The sequence below is a fragment of the Euleptes europaea genome, chromosome 5 (genome assembly GCF_029931775.1).
Source record: "Euleptes europaea isolate rEulEur1 chromosome 5, rEulEur1.hap1, whole genome shotgun sequence".
Taxonomy (NCBI): Eukaryota; Metazoa; Chordata; class Lepidosauria; order Squamata; family Sphaerodactylidae; genus Euleptes; species Euleptes europaea.
The window spans coordinates 72,468,536-72,483,454 of NC_079316.1; the positions used below are offsets into that span (position 1 = coordinate 72,468,536).

Genomic DNA, 14,919 nt, shown 5'->3' on the forward strand with positions numbered 1-14,919 from the left:
CCCGGGCTCTTTAACTGGAGATGCTGGAGATTGAACTTGGGGCCTTTCAAGACCACCCGCCCCTGCCTGGCTTCCAGGGAGTCCCTACAAGCCAGGCGGGTCCCCGCCCAATAGCTGAGCCTCGGACCGGGAAGTGGGGGGGGGGGGAGGTAAAACTGTTCTGCGTTGCCTAGGCAGGCAGCGCAGAGCAGTTTAAAGACCCCCGCCCGGCTTCTAGGGACTCCCTGGAAACCGGATGGGGGTCTTTATTCAGCAGAATATTTTTTCTTGTTTTCCTTCCTCTAAAAACTTGGTGCGTCTTATGGTCAGGTGCGTCTTATGGAGCGAAAAATACGGTAGCTAATTTTTAAAGGGAATCTTCAACTAAACCAAGGACTGAGAAATCTTTTCCCCCACTCTCTTGTTATTTTTGAATAGCCAGAGTTCTGGGGAACTCTAAAGCTTGCAACCTTTGTTTTGTTATTTTGGTTGGTCTGTTAACTTGGTTTTTGGTTTTGTGTGTTATCATTTCTCCCCCTTACATTCTGCATTGCTATTGTTTTGTAATTGCTAAGGTGTCTGTGAGGGCGATTGAGCGTTGCCTTCCTACAGTGTCAGATATAAGCCATTGCGTCTTATTCTGGCTGCCTTTTTGGGGATCCAAATACCACCCTGTTGCTTTCTGCCTGAATCCAAATGATATCTGAACACTCCTTTATGAGCCAGTGATGGAAACAGAATGCAGCAAGGCTTCTCTTGTCTTCTTAGATATCAGGTGGTAAAGCCAAAAAAAAAAGAGACAGACACATGGCTGAAGGGAAGGGGAGGGATAACTGGGGAAGAAACAGCGCTTGTGAAAAGATTTAAGAGGTGGTTACATTTGGACTAAGAAACAGCAATTAGTAGTTTCCCAACCCACTTATACATGTGCTCCCAGTATAGGACTTAGCTTGGCAGATTAACTGTAATTTAAGTGTGCTGTAATTTTGGAAATCATAATCCTGAAATCATAATATTGTTCAGTTGCCCACCACATTTTGGCGACCTTGTGTGCTAATGTTCTCCTCAACCTTACTTTCAATTTTAGTGATAACTTGGGTTAGCATTAAGACTGCAGTGACGCTGGTATGAAGTCCCCATTTGAAACTATTGGGTGTAAGGTCTTGCAAACTGTGTTTTAATGATAAATGTTTTTCCAGGCATAGTGCTAACCACAGTTATTGCCCACACTGAAAGCAAACAAGAAATAAACTGACCTAAAAATTATGTCTGCAGCGTTGCTCCTAAGGTTGAGTGGGGCCTAGAGATCTCCCAGAATTACAACTGATCTGCAGACAACAGAGATCATTTCCCCTGGAGAAAACGGCTGTTTTGGAGGGTGGTCTCTATGGCATTATAACCCCACTGAGGTCTCTTCCCTCCCCAAACTGTGTCCTCCCCAGGTTCCACCCCAAATTTCTGGACTCAAGAGTTGAACAGTCCTAACTGGTCCTCTGTTAGTTTTCCTTTGCCAGGAGAATGATATAGCCTTAATAGGGAAATGTAAGTACAATAATGAATTTTATAAACCCAAACGACAACTGAACACGATGGTTAATTTAAAAAACATTCTTGTAATGGGAAAGTGGCCTATAAATGCATAAAACACCCATTAAGGTAGGTATGTTTTAAAAACACCACCTAGTTGTCTACCTTCAGGTACCTTGTTTGTCACCATTGGAATTGGGAAATAACTTGCCGCCTCTAACAAACAATGTCTAAACTGCATGTAAAGTTTTAATCTAATTTACTGTCTGCTAGCTTGTCCCTTGTGCTGTTGTTCCCTTGATTAATCATCTTGAACATTTAACGTTTTGCTTGTAATGACTTTTTAATAACTTTTTATTTGCTGAATAGTCATAATACGTTTTCAAATTTTTTTGGTATTAATAAAGGTTTTTATTTTAATGGTAAGAGATTGTATTTAAAGCCAAAAATAATTCCTCTGTATGATTTCGGTGTCAGCATAATTGCAGTATCCCCAAAAGTTTACATAGTACATTTGCTGAAGTCTGTGGGAAACTAAACCAGTTAGCAATTTTGTGTATGTGTGTGGCTTTATGGCATCATTTTAATTTCCTACTATGCACTGTCTCCCAGGTACTATAAACTCCTTTAATAGCTTTCAGGTCGGTCTTTCTCTTTTCTGTTTTCCCCACCTCTGCTTTCCCTCTCTTTCTGGTTTCTCTGTTGCTGATTCCTTTGTTCTGAAGTAGTGTGTGAATACAGAGCAATGAGGAAGTGAATCTGTTGACATTACATCTATAGAAACTTAAGGGTGCTCCTAAGGAAGATACCACCATTTCAAATTTTAATTCAAAGTTGTGTTTTTAAGGCCACAGAAGAAGCAATGAGTGGTGGGGAAAATGCTGAGATAGGTTTTAAAGGGATTGCTAAAGAAACAATGATGTATGCTGTCAAAAACTATCCCTAGGATAGGTTTTATTTCATGAGTATATGGCCTTCTTTTTCTTTTATTTTGGAAAACCTCTTCTTGTTCGTGCTTCGACTTTTCTTTGGATAATCTTCACAGTAAGGAAAGTCCCATTCCTGAATATTAGCTGTAACAAAATATTTGCAACTGATTCTATCTCTCAGCAGTTCCAGTTTATAATTGCAGCATAACTATCTCTTTTTCTAGACTGTCTTACTTTAGGCTATATGTAACGCTCCCTGTAAATATACATCTTGCATCTCAGAGAGAAAGGTTCAACAGAGAACAGGTGTTGCCACAAATTCTCCTAAGTGCATACACTGGCTCCTCGAACTTAGGTTTTTGACCAGAAGAATTGCCATTCATAGGCCTGAATCTTCCTTCCAGAATAAGTAATTTCATAGTTGCAATTTCTGCATCACAGTGGATATTACAAGCACATACACTTTAGTGAAGTGGTGAATATTTAGTATTTGAAGTCAAAACTACATCTGTGTATCTGAATAGTAGGGAGTTTAGGCTAAGTTGAAGCTTCTGATTAGGTCTGAGTTGAAACTACTTGCTCTTTTTGGACTGCTAAAAATGTGTTCTTTCCTGTTCAATAATTTTTCAGCATACTTCTCAAATTTGTTCACTTTACATTTCCATCACTCTTCAAACCTAATTAGCTGTATAGTATTATAATAGTATCGTATTAGTACCGACCGTATAATTGTGGATTGGGTGGGTTCATCCATGTGATCACATGAACACATAAAGTTGCCTTATACTGAATCAGACCCTTGGTTCATCAAAGTCAGTATAGTCTACTCAGACCGGCAGCAGTTCTCCAGGGTCTCGGGCAGAGGTCTTTCATATCACCTACTTGCCTAGTCCCTTTAACTGGAGATGCTGGGGGTTGAACCTGGGACCTTCGGCATGCAAAGCAGAGGCTCTACCACTGAGCCACAGCCCCTCCCCTAAAAAACACGAAGCTGCCTTATTCTGAATCAGACCCTTGGTCCATCAAAGTCAGTGTTGTCTACTCAGACCAGCAGTGGCTCTCCAGGGTCTCAGGCAGAGGTCTTTCACATCACCTACTTGCCTAGTCCCTTTAACTGGAGATGCTGGAGATTGAACCTGGGACTTTTGGCTTTCCAAGCAGATGCTCTACCACTGAGCCATGGCCCCTCCCCAGGAGGAGTATAATGAAGGAGGGAAGAAAACAATGGTTCCAAATAGTGATGGGAGGAAATATGACATATTCTATTATTTGGCGAGAGAAATTTTCACCTACCAAAAGTTTCATGAGGGGATATGATAACCATCTTCAAGTGCTTGAAGGGGTGTCATATAGAGGTTGGTGCCGAGTTGTTTTCTGTTGCTCCAGAAGGTTGGACCAGAACCAACGGGTTGAAATTAAATCAAAAGAGTTTCTGTCTAGACATTAGGAAGAATTTTCTAACAGAGCAGTTCCTCAGTGGAACAGGCTTCCTCAGGAGGTGGTAAGCTCTCCTTCCCTGGAGGTTTTTAAGCAGAGGCTAGATGGCCATCAGTCAGCAATGCGGATTCTATAACCTTAGGCAGATCATGAGAAGGAGGGCACCTTAGCCATCTTCTGGCCATGAGTTATGGGTCACTGGGTGTGTGGGAGGGAGGTAGTTCAGAATTTCCTGCATTGTGCAGAGGGTTGGACTAGATGACCCTGGTGGTCCCTTCCAACTCTATGATTCTATGAATGACTTGACTAGATGAAAGAAATTCAGCATCTTATTCATTATCCACACTTGATTCCTAGTATAATATTTTTGGGACTGGAACGGGTGGGTAATGTATTATGCATGGTTTCATTATTAGGTTTTACCTACGTATCCTGCTCTTTCACAGGCATAGTTCTAAAGTCAAATTGTAGTGTAGTTGTAGTACAACACTTCTTTGCTTACACACCTTTTCTGTTAAAAATTTCTTTCAAAAGACGTCTGGAATGATAGATATTCTGGTGGAGGGATAAGATTTGAACAACATTTATCTGTTGTGAAGCACTTTACTGCAATGATGGATATAAGAAGCTGATGGAATTCATATGCATGGTGATGAGGTTGTTGGAACATTATTAAACTGATACTTCACAAAGCAAAGTAAAAAGCCTTTGTGATTAGAAGACTTAGAAGTCTAAAGATAGAAGAGAGGGAGATGGCACAATAAATACATTACTGATCCTGAAAGCATCTGAAGGTCGAGACATTAATTTCACAATTCATGCTGTCTGCTTTTCATAACTAGTTTTTCCTAATGAAGGCTTTGCTCACACAACTTTACATCTTTTCCCCTAAGAGTTAAAATGTGTGCATTCAATATACATCCCACCTATATGTGTTGTTTAAAGTACATCTCTCCCCAGTCTGTTATTTTTAGATGCTAAATGACAAAGTGACATTTTGTTAAGAAACACCAAAATATTTGCACCTATTTCAACCTTGTACTGAGTCTATAGAACTTTTTAACTCACAAACATTGTTAACGGCCCACTTACCCACACAAACTTATTTTTGATGTTTGTGTAATCATTTTTTTTAAATTGTCTGTAATCAGAGACTTTCAGCCTTGTTGCTTGGAGTAATTCTTAATTGCCACCACTGAGAAGGCCTTTGATCTGTTGTTCACCGGCACAGTTTCAGATAGTGGGACAACATGAAGCAAGGCCTGCTGAAGTATTGTTAAGGCATGTTGAAGAACACAGAGGAGCAGAAGCTACTTCTGTTAGTGGGGCTGAAACCATATTTATAAGCCTGGGGTATTTCACACATTTTTTTTCAGACTATGTGAAGTTATCATTAATGAAACTGCCAACAAAACTGTACATCATCGGCTTAATTTATACATGCAGTTTTACTTTCTTTGCAGTTAGAGTGATATCAGCTGTGTTATCTCAGCCCCTCTTTGGGGCAGGGAGCTTCAGTGGAATGGTTCATCTTATGGTTCCCGAATTACAATGGACACTACAGAGATCAGTTCCCCTGGAGAAAATGGCTGCTTTGGCGGGTGGACTCTATGGCATTATATCCTGCTGAAGTCCATCACCTCTGGAAAACCCCACCCTCCCCAGGCTTCACCCTCAGATCTCCAGGAATTTCCCAACCATGTCCACTCTATGGCATTGCTGTGTGGAGCTGTGTCCACGTTTCCTTTCAAATAACCATATGCATATGTATCTGCTTGTGTGAATTTAGGCCAAGGTATTTGTCAGATTCTCTTTTGACTTGGATATGCCTGTTATTTAGCAGCATATTGGAAAGCCACAGTAGATTAGGAGGCACAGAAGAAGTAAGGAGAAGTTTAAGTTTCTCCCTAATGGCTTCAAGTAAAAAGGAGTCAGGGTGTTTATCATCCACTTGTCAGTCATTTGGGTGCAACAAATTGCTTACAGCAACTCCTAATTATCTAGTTTGCATCACTGGTGGTGATACTGAAAACTTGATTTTCTTCTCTGTCTTTTCCCCTCACACTAGCTTTCTACAACTATGATGCCAGGGGGCCAGACGAACTGTCTTTACAGATAGGAGACACGGTGCACATACTGGAAACCCATGAAGGTGCGTGTTACAAAAGTTGTTTTACTACACATTATTTACATAGTCATTATTGTGAGTATATGGGTGAGTGAATATATCTTCCTATTTTAGCTACTGAGTTCTATTTGAAAACAAATGAAACACTGAAGAATTTAAATGGGCACAAAATGAGAAGAAATGTATTATCTAATGAATAACATTTCCAAGATGCATCTTATTCTTCTTTGTAAGAGCAAGATTTATATTTGTATGGCTTAATTTGTATGGATCTGTGGTATTAACAGTTGAGCTGTAAGAAAGATGATAGATGTTCCAAGGATGCCCTCAGATAGTATATAGAGACTTTCTTCTAAAAGGTGTTAATCTCAAGGGCTGAAAATATAAATGATATTTATCTTCTAAATTACTTATACTTCTGGGTACAATAGTAGTAAATGTAACTCTGGTTGTTGAGTCTTTTTCTAAAGCAATCTTTTTATTTTCACCCCCTCCCATTGTGATGTTCAGGTGAAGCGGTATTAGCATATTCATCATCATCAAGTCTTTATTGACTTAGCAAAAAAAAGCCATAGCAAGAATACAGAATAAGGTAGAAGTTCCACCAAAATAAATTTAAGAAAATAGTAAAATAATTTAAATTTCCCCCCCAGAGAGTATTAAAATACAAATATGTATATTTATTTATCTAGTAATATATGTATATATCTAGTAATAGGAAAGAAAGACCATACAGTCCAAAGACAAACAAAAGACGACAAATGACCCAGAGTGGAGCAGTCATGGCTTAGACATATTATGGTCAGCAATGCTCCATCATCTTTTTTTATCCTTCACGACGGTGGCAGTAACTCTTGCCATTTGGAAAGTGATGAATTTGTCTCTGTCTTTCAGTATATATGACTAATTTCTCCTAATCTGACATTCCTGGGAAGTGGGATATTATCGTTTGCAAAATCTATTACGTTCAACCTCATATCTTGGACATTGGAATGTAATGTGGGATAAATCTTCCATAGATTTTTGGTCATAGGAACAGACTGTTTTCCTATATGGGATCTCATTAAAACGGCCTTCCAAGACTGCAAGTAATAAAATAACAAAGCGTGCCCTGGTGAAGGCCTTTCTGTGCTTGCAGTTTTTCAAACTGGTAAAGGACACTGAAAGAGTCAAGGGGGAGGAAGATAGCTGTCAATAAAGTATAGATGTTCTCAAGTTGCCAATAAGTCCTACAACGGTTTTAACAATCTTTGTTTTATGAGTAGTTTGGCTGCATAGAATCCAAGGGTCCTCAAGTATTCTACTGAGTCGCCAAGACTAGCCACCAATCTCAACGCAGAACTGCGTCATGAGTTATCCTTCATCTCTCTGTACGCTGAGGTCAAAAGACCTGGAGATGTACAGCCAGTAATTAATTGTTGTTTTGTAAACTAGGGCTGTTATTGATGGTAGAGATAATTCTATTCTAACTAGGGTTGTTATTGATGGTAGAGATAATTCTATTCTAACCATAGCTGAAGGTGTTGATGGCGGAACAACTAGCAACCAGTGTGCAAATTTGTTTTGAGAAATTTCTAAAGATTGGAGATTTTCAAAGCCCCAAATCGGTGCTCCATACAGGAGTTGGGGCAGTAATTTCATTTTATAAGTGTCTACATTTGGAGGAATCAGACAGCCTCATCTCCTCCTATAGAATCTAAGAAGACCAAGGACAGCTTTTTTGATGTTATACTTAGCATAGTCAATATGGGCTGACCAAGAGCCTGACTGATGAAACATCACCCCTAAATATTTAAAGGTAGATACCTGTTCTAATGGTTTCTCATCCATTGTTCATTTCCCATTGGCCGATTGGGACACCACCACAATTTTTAGTTATTATTTTTGTTGTTGTTTTTGTATGCATTGATTTAGCATAGTTTTAATTTGTATATTTAGTTGTAATCCAGAATTTGATTAATCTGATATTTTCTTTTATTATGTATCTGTGGTATCCTTTATATGTTTGTAATGGTCTATGGCTAAATGGACCCCTTTCGTGGTTTTAACTGAGCCAGACAATTGGCCATGGATACCTAGTCTGATCTTTAAACTGGTGTCCATATAAAGGCCTTTTATATGCTCTAGCAACCTATGATCTAAATTCAAATTACTTAGTTTTCTCCATAAATGATACCTTGGGATGGAATCAAATGCGGCTTTGAGATCGATGAATGCCACATATAACTGCTTAGATGATCCATTTGGGTAATTATTGATAAGATGTTGCATTCGAAGGCAATGATCCAGGGTGGAATTTCCCTGTCTTAATCCAGTTTGCTCTGGTACTAACAAGTTATTTTCAATTACCCATATCTCCAGCTTCAATAGGAGAGGTCTTGCGTAAAGCTCTTTTATTACATCCAGCAGACTTATTGCTCTATAGTTAGCTGGGTTAGTAAGTATTAGCATATTGTGACAACGTTTTAGATTTTTGCACCGTATTTAACTCTTACCAGTAATGCTTTTTGAGCATTTTGTTTACATCCATGAGGAAGAGTTAAGAAAATAGTTAGCTGATATTTGTGGCTTCCATCTAGTGCAGACATTGTTTGCGTTCCTTTATATGTGATCTGCTATCAAGCACTTTTGTGTGCACCCTGACATCAGTAGTGAGGGCTAAAATCCAAATGGGTGCAGGTACACAAGCTTTATTGACACCCTCCCCCCGCCCCCAGTTCTTTCCAGGACTTTTTCCTCATCAATATGTATGTTTGCTTGCTCTTCCTGTGGCTTTTCTTCCTCTGACCTTTTCAGACCCAAATAAAGGATGCAGTTGCACTGTTTCCACTGACACTTTACAGCCCTAAAAAGGCTGCTTGCATAATATGCACAGCAGGGGGTCTCTATCACAGTTGATAGCAGGAGGTATGCCCTTCCTTTCTCATTTGTTTGTTAATATTAAAAGTCAGACGCTTCTGCATGCCTCACCGCCACAGTGACACATGCAAACTTGTGTAGCGGCATAAATTAGACTCTGGGTCGATAACGAGCGTATGTAATGAGTCTGTTTGTCTTAGGCAGTGGTCTTTGTTGGGCCCAATATCACCTGAAAAAAGGGTAGAAGAGAATGGAAGTATCCAGTATTAGCATTGATGTGCTTTCTATTCCCTGCCCATATCAACTGGTAGCTAGTGTACAGTTGCAGTGAATACATACTAATGCTCTGGTGGTCTGGGGGGGGCAGTCATAACCACAAGCTGTTCCCTGGAGCCAGTCATGATCATTAACCTTTTTGGATCTAGTGGGAGGGGCTTATACCCCAGTCTCCCAGTTTTGTCCTATCTCCTTAGCAGACAGGCGGTCATTAACTGCATTCATAAACGACTGCAGTGACTCCTTTTCTCCACAGCTTTTCTTTTTCCTTCTCCCCTCCTACCTCATTTGAGGGTGTGCCTGGGGGGGGGGGTTATTTTCTTCCAGCAGCTGTCGGGAGCTGGGGTTGGGCTGTCCTTTGAAGACAAGCCCCCATCCCCAAGATTTGCTCCCCTGGAGAGGAGGAAGGCTGTGGGGGAATCTTGGTTTCAGCCAGGAGTTTTCCCCTGTCACTCCCTTTGAATCAGTGGAGGAGTATTGGAAGCCAATATCTCCCTTCACACCATGCAACTATTGGCCAGGGTAATTGCCTTTAATGTCATGGTGTAATACCTGGCGGCATAGTTGGGAAGCTTTGTATGTACATTGTCCAGGGTTTCAGCTCTTGTGTGTATTCATATGCATCCAATTTTTTTAAAACATGGCCAACTTTGTTAAAGGCACAAAGTTAAAATAAAGTATATGCCCAGAAATCATTATGTAAAATTAAAGGTAAAAGTATTCCCCTATGCAAGTACCTGGTCACTACTGACCCATGGGGTGATGTCACAACGTTTCCTGGGCAGACAGTGTTTACGGGGTGGTTGGCCATTGCCTTCCCCAGTTGTGTTATAGTGACCTTGCGTTAAAGCCTGAAAAAGGAATGGAAAAAAATGCATTTCAAGGCATTTCAGCGTGCTTTCCTTTGTCTTTGAGAAGGTATTAGAGCAAAAATTGTCTTGCCTTGAGAAATAGTGTATCAACATAGACAATTGAGCTTGAGTTCAGCTTTACTCTGTTTAACCTAATGTAGGCAAGTTCTTTATCTCAGGACCTTCTATATTTAATGTTTGATAGAATATATTATGCTAGATTGCTGGAGATGCACTTAACTCAGCCAGCCTCTAAAATATTAATGACTGGTACTCTCAAATTTTAAATTAATGTTCGTAATCACCGAGTATTTAATTTTCTTCTTCATTGACTAATTAATAATATGTTTCTTTGAAATGCCAAAAGAAATATGTAGGTCAACTTTTCAATCAAGATGATTAAACTTGCCTGCCATGGTGCTTCCTTTATAGTCCTTCCAATATAGAATCTATCTTGCACCAAGGTTTCTTGAGTACATTGACTCCAAAATTTAACTTGAAAATTAAATACAGTAGGAGAAAAGATACAAGGGTGTGGAAAAAGCTCTATGGAAAAGAGTTTCATGAGGAAAGGGGGAGTGGGAAGGGATTTTTTTCATTATTTCTTTAGAGTTGCAAATCCAGAGATGCCAATCCAGGCCTAAATGGGAAGGAATTTTATTATATACAAAATGTTGCAGAGAGAAACGGGGGAGGGAGAAGAACCAGAGTAGAGAAAATCACAGCCGTAACAAGGGGGAGGTAGATTTTGATAGATAGACATAGGAAAGAAGTTTGACAGAATAATTTTATTATTAAAAAAAACTGTTTTAAGTTTTTTTTATTTCTGTCAGCATTTTCTTTCCTTAAATTTTAGAGGGCTGTCTGTTATTCCCCTTTCTTCCACTCCCTGGAATAAAATCTACAGCAAAAGCTGAAAAAAAATGTTTCATTAAGCATTCTGTATAGTTATTTTCCCTAATCCAGGAAGGAAGACCCATGGATGAACACAGACTGCTGTGGGTGTAGTCTAAAATAAGATGATACCCTCTGTTGCTACTTGTATGGTATTGCTCATTCTGGACCCATTTAATTGGGTGGATTGGGCTCGATATCTATGGAGATAGTCCTTCCCAACTTTGGCTGCTAGATATTTCTTGCAATTGTTGGTTGCTAGCTTGGGATCATGCTTCAAATTAATAAACCTGTGATCATTATAATTATTTGAAGCTTTTATCCTGTTAATTAGTGCTTCCGAAAATACCGGTTTCTCTGAGGTAATGGATAACAGTTTAAATCATTCAGTATTAAATTAGGCAAGCTTCTTGTTAAGTGGCCCCAAAATAATTTGTTGAAAATCCATTCACTCTTTTTAATGACAACTAAATTGGAGAAGGAAGTCCTTTCATATTCTGTCTGCAGTTCAATTTAACAGAATAGTGGGTAGGCAAGAGATCCTTCCCTCAGGTGTATGGCAATAATCTCTCTTACTTGAGGCAGGCAAGCCCTCTGCATTGCTTGCAGATAAAAAAACCCACCCTGGTTTAATTGGAAGAAATTAGTGGCGTAGATATGTGTTGAAACTGTGTAGTCTTTTACCATCTTTGTTATAACATTTGTCTCTGGCCTCTCTAGAGGATCATGGAGAGAAAGGACCAATATTTACTGAGACTGACACACAGTACAGTTTACAATGCAGGTTTGCTTGCCAATTTTGTGCTGAATTGAGTACCGTTTGTATGTGAGATCCCTCCCAATTTGCCTGGCACGGTACCATCACTGCATGTCAATGACTATTGTGTATGGGATTTTTTAATTAAACAGTCACACTAAAGCAGAATGGACTTGGTAGCATAAAAACCCGTAGTGCCGATCGCTTGCAGATGTGGTGTGTATGGGGAGGGGGAGGCACAGTGAATGAGAAATTACCTCTCTGTTTGCTTGGCACGGCATCCTGCCTCCACAAATGTGAGAAATGTTTTGATGGGTTGAAATAATTATACTACAATAGGGTTGTCAGTGAGGAACAACTGTATAGCTAGTTGCTGGGGGTGGGGGGAGTCGGCGAAGAGATGCTGCTGGCTCATTCGTGTTGAGTGTTTTGGAGAAAGGGCATAACTTTTCACTATGGTAGGCAATGCAAAAAGCTCCTGTTAAAATGTATTCATTTAAATACTCATCCAGTCATCAGTAAGTATCTTTGTTTTGTCATTTCTGTTTTTCTGGTCTGTTAAGCAGGCAAGCATAGTTATCTGCTGTTTCTGTCTTTCTGAGCAGGCCTAGCCTGACTAGGCACATTGGGTAGCTGTATCAGACAGCACTTTATAGGTCAACTTGGGATAAATAGGTAGAATATAAGCAGCCTGTTAGATCCAGAAGCTGCGCGGGTCTGAGATTTACCAAAGTAGTAAGGGAGAGACAGATGAGGATCCCATACAGAACTGCGTTTTGAAGGAAGGAAGCCCTGTTGGCATCATTGCAAGGTGAAAGGAAAGAGATTGCTAGGTCTGGAGGTTGCAATGGGAAAGATGCAATGGGAATGAAGGAAGGTGGATACAGTACATATTTTGCCTTGGAAATCATAATTCAAATGATAGCATAGCTTCCCAGCTTTGCCCTCTAAGTGACAGAGGCTGGGACTCTGTGATATCAGGTCAGTGCTCTATAGGGTTGCCAACCTCCAGGTAATAGCTGTAGATCTCCCGCTATTACAACTGATCTCCAGCCGACAGATCAGTTCACCTGGAGAAAATGGCCGCTTTGGCAGTTGGACTCTATGGCATTGAAGTCCCTCCCCTCCCCAAACCCTGCCCTCCTTAGGCTCTGCCCCCAAAAGCTCCCGCCAGTGGCAAAGAGGGACCTGGCAACCCTAGTGTTCTAGCACTGTTAATCCAGCCACTACAAAAAGTGCTCAGGTTGGTTCTGGTGGAGACCATTAGTATTTTACACTCCTGGCATAAAACCCTGAATTTGATCGCATGCAGAATATGGTTCTGGTGATCCTATCTGAAAACGAAAGCAGCAGTTGTGAAAAGGCACAAAAAAAAAAGCAGCTCAATGGATCAAGAGGCTGAACTGTCTTCTACAAGAGCCCCCCCCTCCCCAAACCAAATACAGCTAAAAGGGGCCAATAAATGATTATAGAATTAAGAGCAAAATTGGGAGAGTGGATATGTTAGAACTAGGGTTCACCAAATGAAGGAGAGACTTTATAATTAATTTGTGGGATTCACTACCACCTTAGAGCGGAGGGTCTTGATCAATGCTTTGCTTCTTGAAGGTTCCAGGTTCAGTCCTTGGCACTCCCATTTGAAAGGATTTTCAGTAGCAAGGCTGGGAAAAATCTGTCTGGGGTCTTGGAGAGTCGCTGCCAATCAGAGTAACCAACAGCAGGCTAGATGGATGGTGGTCCAACCATAAAGCATTTTGTTCAGAGTCCTCAACCTCTTAATACAGAAGGTAGCTGGAGGTGGGAGAAGTAGCGAGAGGTAGCTTCCCTGTCATGCCCTGTTTGTAAATTTTGCAGTGTATCTGGCTGTCTGATCTTGGAAACAGAAAGGTTATACTTGATAAACTTTAGCTTGATATCGAAAACAAATTATACGCTTGTAAGTTAAGTATTCCAGTTCCAAACTAGTCAATGTTTGCCTGGCATAAAAATATAACAAGTATATTTTAAAAATTGAATACACGTGGCTGCTAATTTTAAAAAGAGTTTAGTGCATTCTTTAATAAGATGTTTTATGGTTAAACTAGAAAATTGGAAAGGTTTAATTTTTTTCTAAATTCTTGTGGCTTTATTAGGGATTTATTAGCGTAGGCACTATTTGTTGCCTACTTAGAAATGTTCTTTGGAAGAAACTGAAGTCAGTAGGATTGTCCCAAAATAAAATAGATTTTCAGTTTGTTTTTCGGAATCCCAAATTGTCTTCTGAAAAGTCACGACAGATGCTTTGAAGTTATGTGATGCCATAAAAGCCCCCTTTGGTACGAATATGTTCTCATTACAGATTATGATTTTCCAGAAGGTTTCAAAGTAGAAGCTGACTTGTACTTAAAATGCTAAAGTAGGTATGCAGGAATAATTCACTGTTTAGGAAATATTATTGAATACTCCATTTATAGGCAGGAAAACTGGAGTGTTAACTGCGCTATGGATGGCCATTTTATAAAGCAGGACATATTTTGCTTTGTTTTTGTGCCAGCATTTACAAAAAGTTGGCTTTTTTGGCAAAGGTTGAATGAACTGTAATAGATCTGTATCTTATATGGAAGTCTACTAGGATTGTGGACAAGATGCTTTCCAAATGCTAACAATAGCTTATTAAGAAATTCTGTCTCTTTTTTAGGCTGGTACAGAGGCTACACTCTAAGGAAAAAATCTAAAAAAGTAAGTACCGGTATTCTGTTTCCACAGTAACTGGGTGCATGTGTATTTTTGTTATTTCTTAAGAGATATTATTCTCTGTTGAAAGTTTTTTTAATTGAAATAAATTAGAACCTCTATGAAACACATGTTGAAATATCTAAATGCTGATGAAGTTGGCTTCCTGTTTTGTTAAAATAATGGGTTCAGCATAAAATGAAATTGCTTCTTGAAAAGTGATAAGCACTCTTATGATATTTTCTGCCCTTCTCTGGAAAAATGACTTGTTGATTAGCCTGTAGATGTACTTAAATCTTTATTTGTTTACAGCCATCTTTATGAGATGGGAAAGGCATAGTTAACATTTATGGTAGCTTTGAATTCTAATTTTAATAGCAATTTAAACAAAATTAAATATTATCTTCTCTGTGAAGAAAAGACTGCCTAGCTATTAAAATATTTTGATGATTAAAAAGGATAACATACAGGATCTAATTTAGTCAGCTAAATTTAGACACTGTGGGATTGACCTGGGTGTTGATCTCTTTGAGGAATTTCAAATTCAGCAGTTCTTCAGGTGTCTGCATA

General features: G+C 39.5%; 1 protein-coding gene across 2 annotated transcripts in view; it reads left to right on the forward strand.

Moving 5' to 3' along the window:
• The window catches only part of DOCK1 (dedicator of cytokinesis 1), a 530,876-nt gene that overhangs the window by 49,537 nt on the left and 466,420 nt on the right, over nucleotides 1-14,919 (forward strand). The window contains exons 2-3 of one of the 2 annotated variants that reach the window (XM_056850272.1): nucleotides 5,941-6,024; nucleotides 14,315-14,355. In XM_056850272.1, coding sequence (XP_056706250.1) covers nucleotides 5,941-6,024; nucleotides 14,315-14,355 — 125 coding nt within the window. The remainder of the gene's footprint in view (nucleotides 1-5,940; nucleotides 6,025-14,314; nucleotides 14,356-14,919) is intronic. The other variant, XM_056850273.1, reaches the window with a different exon arrangement.